The sequence below is a fragment of the Ursus americanus genome, chromosome 33 (genome assembly GCF_024610735.1).
Source record: "Ursus americanus isolate L20-20 chromosome 33, mUrsAme1.1.p, whole genome shotgun sequence".
NCBI classification, from domain to species: Eukaryota; Metazoa; Chordata; class Mammalia; order Carnivora; family Ursidae; genus Ursus; species Ursus americanus.
The window spans coordinates 17,052,437-17,059,951 of record NC_142159.1 but is presented as its reverse complement, the minus strand read 5'-3'; the positions used below and the strand labels follow the sequence as shown (position 1 = coordinate 17,059,951).

The window sequence follows — 7,515 nt, the reverse complement described above, 5'->3', positions numbered from 1 at the left end:
GCCCTGCCCAGGGCTAGACTGATTTTTCTGCACTAGGAATGGTCAAGAAGCAACGATGAGACCTGGGATTTATCTTCCCCAGCGTTGGGTGCCCCCTGATTGGAGTCGGGAGTTGCCAAGGAAAATGGGGACCTTGGCTGCCATGCCACCTTTCCACCTCCAGCAGCAGGAGACCCAGGGCAAGGCTGAGAGTCCTACAGATGACAAGGAGACAGGAGGCTTTCACCAGGACAGGAGTAAAGCCACCGCCGAAATTTAGAGGCTTCTAAAAATGTCACACAGCATCTCAGGAGGAGCCCTGGAGCATCCTTATTCTTCTTGGTGGGGACGCTAACGGTAGGTTTTGGCCCCAAGGATTCTACTTCTAAGTGCCTCTATTTCCAGGTGATTCTGGCTAAGAGAAGTATATTCAGGGTGCACGGCCTGCATTTCTTCTCCTGTGCGCAGCACAGCGACGGCCACCTCAGCCCTGCCGTTGAAAGTCAGGCTCTGCCCCTGCCCTCTGGGGACTGCAGCTCGTGGTTCTGCCCCATTGGCAGTAAGCCTCGGGTAGATGAGAATAGGCGGCAGACAGTAAAGGAGACACGTTCGTGGGATTTACTCAGGGCCCAGGCCGGTCAAGTGCCTGCTTTATTCAGACAGGAACGGCCCAAGAGGACCACAGCCTCAGCCTTTACACATTGCGAAGGCAACTGGGAGCCAGGACGGAATCTAGAAAAATATCGCATCGGTCCAGACAATCAAAAAAGAGCATTTTCTTGGTTAGTTAAATCGAGTTAAGGCAGACTCATCAGGATTTGAGACTAGAAGAGGTGACGAAAGAGAGAGAAGTCTTTGGCAGCCCCAGCCAGGACTCGTCGCCGTAGAAGTACTTGGGAGATTCGTGGGAGATCAGCTCCCAGGCCTGATCGAAGGCTTGCACCACGGCCGGCTCTAGCGGCCCTTCCTCAGTCGCTGCCAAGTTCTGTGCCAGCTGCTCCATGCTGGACATGCCCAGGATGACCCCGTCCCCGAGGGCACCCTGCAAGGGGAGACAGCCAGGTGTGACTCCAGCCACACATCCTCCCTCCCAGCCCTGCCCTTGCTGAGACGTGGGGTCTTATATTTATTTATGCTGAATACAGTTGTATAAGGAACCTGAGATGCCTTCAGTGATTTTAACCATGTGACTCAAACCCTGTCGTCTTTCCCTCTGCCGTCACTCTGCTCGTCCTCAGACAGACCTGCGTTCAGAGCGCAGCCCAACCGCTCAGCTGGGTGACTCTTGGCTTACTTACGGGAATCAGAAACTATCTCAGGAACTTAACCCTGGTTTTTTGAGAAACTACTCCCTGTGCGTCCAACACTGGGAACTGCGTCAGGCTGATGCAGGCAGGACGTTGTAGCTAGGGAGACCGGGGACGCCAGAGCGAGAGGGACCCCAACTCCCACTGCAGTGTGAGTGACGCTAATGGGTTTTGGGCAATTTTCTACCCCCCTGCACAGCTATGCGAAGCCATGTCCTCATCTGTAAATCTGGGGGACTGGCCCTTCTAGGGCTAGAGTACTAAGTACATGTGAGCGAAGCCCTCATCCGGGGCCTGGCACTCAGACAGGAGCTTAGGATGACAGAAGGTCTCTCATCAGCTCTGTCAGCAGGAGAGACTTTGGAGGGGAGAACTGCTTCGGTGGGGCGCCTGGCCGGCTCAGTGGGGAGCACACGACTCTGGGTCTGGGGTTGGGAGTTGGAGCCCTACACTGGGTGTGGAGGGTACTTACGAATAAAACTTTTTTCTCTTTTTTTGACATAGGCTCCATGCCCCACATGGGGCTTGACCTCACAACCCTGAGATCAAGAGCCGCATGCTCCACTAACCGAACCAGCCAGACGCCCCCAAATAAAATGGTTTGGGTAAAAACAAAAACAAACACAAGAAAAAAACAATGAAATCCGACTTAGAAATCACGTCAAGGTAAATGATTCCGGCTCTGCTACGAGGGGCGGCGGCGGCGCCCGGACGGCCGGCTCACCTGCAGCTGGGAGTGGTGGTACATCCAGCGGAGGGCGGCCGAGGTCATGCTGGGGGCGCTGCCGCCATACGCAGCCTGCAGGGCCTTCTCCACCAGGGCAATGGCCTTGAAGTGGTTCTCTTTCCAGAAGCTGGGCAGGTGAAGGGAATGGCACAAGGGTCAATAACCCGGGGTCACGCTGGGCTAGAGCCACAAAGCCAAGCACGGCAGCTGTGCCCACCCAACTCTGCGGAGTGGGGAACCCAGCGCCCTTCCTGCAGCGGCCGGCTTGATTGGGCAGCAGAACCACTGGGCACAGGAGGCAGGTGGGGGGACCCTCACCAAACACCTCAAAGTCATCTTTCATCTCTTTATGATTCTTAAGAACTGCCTGCCCTCCCTTTACCGAGTGAAGCAAAGGTTACTAGTGTGGGGTGGGGTGGGGTGGGCATGACTCAACCCCAGCCATCCTGAGCCTGCATCCAGGGCTCACTCCTTCCTTCCTGGTAAACACTGCTCAGGGAACCGCTAGGCCTAGGAAGACCCAGTATGAGACCCGGGGGTCACCCTTTGCTCACAGAGCTCCCCAAAAAACAAGAAACGCTGCCCAGTTTAGTCATTTCTGTAGGAATCAAGAGACATGGCTCTGGACAGCAGGGGAGACCCAGAATCCCTAGGAAAGCTGCCCAGAATTTCTGCACGTCAGATAAAGGGAACCCCGCACCCCACCCATCCTGACCCAGCCCATCCCCCGCTCACCGATTTCTGTCGATCTCAGACCACTTATCCCCGAAAAAGCGGCAGACGGGCTGTTTCTTGTCCTTGTCCTCATACTTGTACCTTCCGGTCAGCAGGCCCCCTGCGGGTGGACGCACATCAGAGCCGTGGCCCACCCTGCTCCCAGAGGCTGTTCTGGACTGGGGAGGGGGGAAGAAGGCGACCCAGGAGGGATGGAGGACACGGTCCAGCCTCTCTTCAAACCCCTCCCTGCTATCCAGGTCCCGGGCCGGCCCTCTACCGGGTCAGGAAGAGGCAGAGCTGGGGCCAGGAATGGGCTCCCACCCCAGGGGACCCGCCCCCAGAGCAGCCCGTACCAGCCAAAGGGTGGTAGGCATAGAACCGCAGTCCGAAGTGCCTGAGGCAGGGGAAGAGCTCCGTCTCCACGTGCCTCGTGGTAGCGTTGTACATGCCCTGCGGGTAGAAGGCCAGCTGCAGGTGTGCCCGTATCAAAGGAAGGGACCCCACAGCTTCCCTGGCACAGCCCGCAGTTCACACCATAACAATCCTAGGACCTTCACAAACACGGCATCTACTTGGTGGAAAGGAAAATTCATTCATTCAGCCCACATTTCTGAGCACCAGCCAGGCGCTGCACATGGAATTTCCATCCACACACCAACAGGACAAGGCCCCTGCCCTGAGAGATCGAATAGCAAGGTAGGGCGGCCACAGGTACAATCAAGGAAAGCAGCAGTTGGACTCCACGAGTAAGTTCTGCAAGCGGTGTCAGGCACCAAGCAGGGGTCCAAACGTTTGCTGAATGAACTAGGAGAGAAGTAGGGCCTGAGATCGCAGATTCCTCTGGGGTATTGGGAAAGGCTTCCAGGGGACGAGCCATCTAAGCGTGGCCTGAGCACTTCGGACTAGCTAGGAGCAGGGGAAGAATGGTCCAGGCTCACGCACACAGGCAGGAAGCAGGAAGGAAGGGCCCCAGGAGAACACGATGAGGGAAGGGGAGCCAGGCCAGAGCCTAAGGTGCACTGGGAGGCATCCCTGGCTGTCAGCAGGGGAGGGGCTGCGCTGGAGAGGAGGCAGGCAGAGGGGCCAGGAGAACCGGGGATCAGCAGCAGCCCTGCAGACGGGCCCTGCAGCCCCGGCCTCACCTGGTACACGGTGGGCACGATCCAGCCGTTGCTCCTGCAGAGGGTACAGATCTCGGCCACCTCCCAGGAGGCGTAGTTGGAGAGGCCAAGCTCCACGAACTTGCCCTGCACGGGAGAGGCCTGGGTCAGAACCCACCGCCGCCCAGGACACTGGTAAGAGGAGAGGCGGGTGGGGACCCCTGGAGTGGGGTCTGTCCCTGGCTCAGCTCTGGGACTACCCTGCTGCCTTCTCTCTCTCGGAACTCGGGGGCGGCCTCACCTCCTGGTGCAGCTGGTGGCAGGCACGGAGCGTCTCCTCCACGGGGGTGTCGTGGTCTGGTACATGCAGGTAGAAGATGTCCACTCGGGGGCACTGCAGCCGCCTCAGGGATGTCTCCAGCTGGGCCCGCAGACTGTCAGGCTTCAGTGAATTCTCACCCAGTGGATTGGCCTTGGTGGCGATTTTCACTTTGGGGGGGCGGGGAGTGAAATGAGAGTTCAGGGCAGTTTACCAAACACTGGAGAGAGTAAGTAATGACTAAGAGAAAGCCCTGGGTTCCTGTCCCAGCTCTGCCATTACTAGCTCTGTGACCTTGACCAAGTTACTCAACCTCTCTGAGCCTCAACCCTCTCAACTATAAATTGGTTGTGACCATGGTACTATTTTGTGTGCTGGTCCCAAGGCTTGATCAGAACGTGAATGGACGTGTTCATTGTCATCATCGCTCATGCCATCACTACGACGCATTATTTACTAGGCCCTAAGGGTGGGAGACCCAACAGGCGATCCCTGCCCTTGGGGACTCACTGTCTAAGGGGCTGCATGACAGCAAGTGAGGCAGGGATGCACCAGGTGCTGGGGGAGCCCAGGACATAGAGGCGGGAGACCCGCTGTAAGCTCAGGGAAGGCTTTCTTTACGATCTGAATCTTGGTCTCCAGGGGGAAGTCACAGGCTGCCAGTTGAGGAAGGGTGGGAAGGTCATTCCAGAGGGTGAAGACGAGGAGCCATGCCTGCAATTCCAGGGATCTAGAGCTTCAGGGTCAGGGGGTACCCGAGGGAGAGAAGGGCCACAGACCCATGGAAACGGTCTTGAGAGCACCCCGTGGAATGTGGCCCTCCCTGCACACCAGGCAAGTCATCTGACTGCTTGAGACTTAGGAGCAGGCGGCAGGACCGCTCACTTGGAATTGTTCCGTTCGTCCACCTCTTCTTCATGTGAATGAAACTTCGCAGCTGAGGTCAAGGACTTTGGCCCCACTAGCTCTGACCATAAGGAGGGAAGGGATGGAGGGCTTGGAGAAAAAAAGACATTGAGAAAGAAGACCCAGAGTGGTCAGAGAAGGAGCCCGGTGATCTAGAACGGGCGAGCACTGAGACGCAGGCATTCTGTCTTACTGTTCCAGATCTAGCATGCTGTGAATCACAGGAGAAACCAAGCCAGGCTCTAGCAGAGGACAGAAAAGAGCCGGAGGGAGAGACGGTGCCGTGTGCTAACACTATTATTGCTAGTAATCCTAATAGTAACAGCCGACATTGCTGAACTCTAAGGAACTGCCCGGCACTGCCGAATCTTTTCAAATGGCATCAGATTGGTGATGGACATTCCCCTGCCCTTATACAAACCCTCCATTTAGCTCTATCTGCCTGTTCCAACACCCCTGGCACTACCAAATCTCACACCCACTGCCTACGCCCACAGCACTAATGCCTGTCCTCCTCCTCCTCCTCCTGGCAAACCAATCAGTTCTTCAATGTCTAATGTTCCCTCTTCGGAGCTTTCTTCAATGTCCCCCCACCAGAAGTGCTCCCTCTTCCCGGCTTCCCCAGCCTTCTCTAGAACCCGAGCTCCGCAGAGTGGGTTCCTGTCCATTTCCCTTCTAGAACCTCAGAGGCTAGCCCAGAGGGTAGTTAGATCCCCTACCACCCCCACTCCCCCATGCCAGCCCACCGTGCTCCTGCGGCTCCATGGCACTGCCACCCGCAGGAAGCGGGAGGCCGTGCCTACTGAGCATAGCGCCCGAAACCCCAACGGAGCAAAGTCTAGGGCCAGAGCAAGGAGGAAGCAGATGCCCCACAGGTTCCCAAGTCGGATCCGGGCGGCGCTCTGCCAGGGAATGCCAGGACAGTAAGGGCAGGGTTTCAGCAGATCAGGCTCGCAGGGGGCACTTGCGGGGGGCGGGGAAGGAGGCAGGGGCTGCACAGCGCCAGATTCCAGCGCTTTCAGTGCCCCCTAGAAGAGGAACCAAGTCGTTCCAGACTGCACCTGGAGGGGGACGTCGCTGAGGGAGGGTCCTGGGAGACCTTCTCGGAAGGGAAAGGGAGAGGAAAGACTGGTCAGGGCAAAGCACTGTCTGGCTGTCCGGGATGACACGTGCATGGGGCCTAAGGAGCAGGCAGTCCACGCGGCTGTGAGGAGGTCAGAGCACGAGAGGGCCCGAAGCCGTGGGTTCTGACTGTGGCCGGGCCAAGGCTGGGGCCGGGTGGGCGCCGCACGGTGCAGGGGAAGGTAGAGGTTACCTTTGCAGTTGCTGCCGCCCAGCCCGAGCCCCATTTCGCCCAGGATGATCTCGGACTGGCCTTCGGCGTATATGAAGGCCGTGTCCAGCTCAGTGTAGCCGCGGTCCAGGAAGGCGCGCACGGCCGCGATGCTGGAGGGCTTGTCCATGCGTCGTCCCATCTCCATGGCGCCCAGGACGGTGGCGGGGCGCCGGGGGGACAGCGGCCGGGACATGGTGGCGGCGGTGGCAGCGGAATCGGTGCCCCACAGGTGGAACTCTATGGTTGGCGCGAGGCACTAGGCTGCAGAAGCCAAAGCCACTTTAAAGCAGAACCCGGCCCCGCCCACCTGCATTGGGGGCGGAGCGCGGGTGGGCCGAGGGAGCGGGGAAGTGTGTCCCCGCCCCCTCCCTCCTCCGGGCTGCACGCCCCTCCCTGGCAGGTAGCCTGGCTCAGCCACAGGAGGCGGAGGTGCGCTAGTGGGAGAGTTCCCGAACGCTGAGGGTGGGATTCCATGGGCCTCGCGTCCACGTCTCCCCCTCCCTCGGCCTCTCCGTCCCGGGGTCCTGGGGTCGTTGGAGAGGGGCTTCTCTACGTGCTAAAAGTCCTGCGAGGAGGCCTTGGTTCGAGCTGTCCAGACACCCTGCGCTCCCAGAGGCCACTCTGCTTCTCCAGTGGGGACCTGCCAGAGGCTCCAGCCTGTGTCCCTGTGGCACAAAAATGAAACGGATGAAAACAAGGAACTGAGAGCCTCGGAATACGCGTACCCAAGCGAAAACCCGGTTCCAACCAGAAGGCAAAATAAAGACTCCGTTTAGACAAGCAGGGGTAGTAGCAAACGCTCACTCTCCCAGAAGCATTTTAGACGGAAGGGAATCTGAATTTACACGTTCACAAAATGAAGTGCTGGGGGTGGTCAAGGTGGAGAAATCTAAAGCTTTCATTTTTTTTAAATGATTTTTTATTATATTATGTTAGTCACCATACAGTACATCCCGTTTCCGATGTAAGGCTCGATGATTCATTACTTGCGTATAACACCCAGTGCACCATGCAATACGTGCCCTCCTTACTACCCATCACCGGTCTATCCCATTCCCCCATCCCCCTCTCCCCTCTGAGGGCCTTAAAACTTTAATTTTTAACCATTGTTTCTAATTTGTTTA

The 7,515-nt window shown here is 57.6% G+C and overlaps 1 protein-coding gene across 2 annotated transcripts; it reads right to left on the bottom strand.

Moving 5' to 3' along the window:
- Positions 1 to 591: 591 nt before the first annotated feature.
- Positions 592 to 6,668, bottom strand: LOC123779604 (aflatoxin B1 aldehyde reductase member 4-like). Of its 2 annotated transcripts, none has more exons than XM_045777901.2 (7): positions 6,371 to 6,668; positions 4,132 to 4,319; positions 3,873 to 3,977; positions 3,084 to 3,180; positions 2,749 to 2,848; positions 2,011 to 2,140; positions 592 to 1,021 (listed from the first exon to the last, which is right to left on the bottom strand). In XM_045777901.2, exons 1-7 carry the CDS (start codon positions 6,582 to 6,584, stop codon positions 791 to 793), a joined length of 1,065 nt encoding a protein of 354 aa, XP_045633857.2. In that variant the 5' UTR covers positions 6,585 to 6,668; the 3' UTR covers positions 592 to 790. The 2 variants fall into 2 exon arrangements, with proteins under 2 accessions (XP_045633857.2, XP_087714658.1); XM_087858532.1 differs by lacking the exon at positions 6,371 to 6,668 and adding an exon at positions 5,035 to 5,728.
- Between the last annotated feature and the right edge of the window lie 847 nt (positions 6,669 to 7,515).

Coding starts and splice junctions, on each gene's coding strand:
- LOC123779604 (XM_045777901.2), bottom strand. CDS start 6,584: ATGTCCCGGCCGCTGTCCCCCCGGCGCCCCGCCACCGTCCTGGGCGCC. Junction 4,320..6,370: donor GGGCGGCAGCAACTGCAAAG/GTAACCTCTACC, acceptor GCCCCCCCAAAG/TGAAAATCGCCACCAAGGCC. Junction 2,141..2,748: donor TCTGAGATCGACAGAAATCG/GTGAGCGGGGGA, acceptor TCACCTGCCCAG/CTTCTGGAAAGAGAACCACT.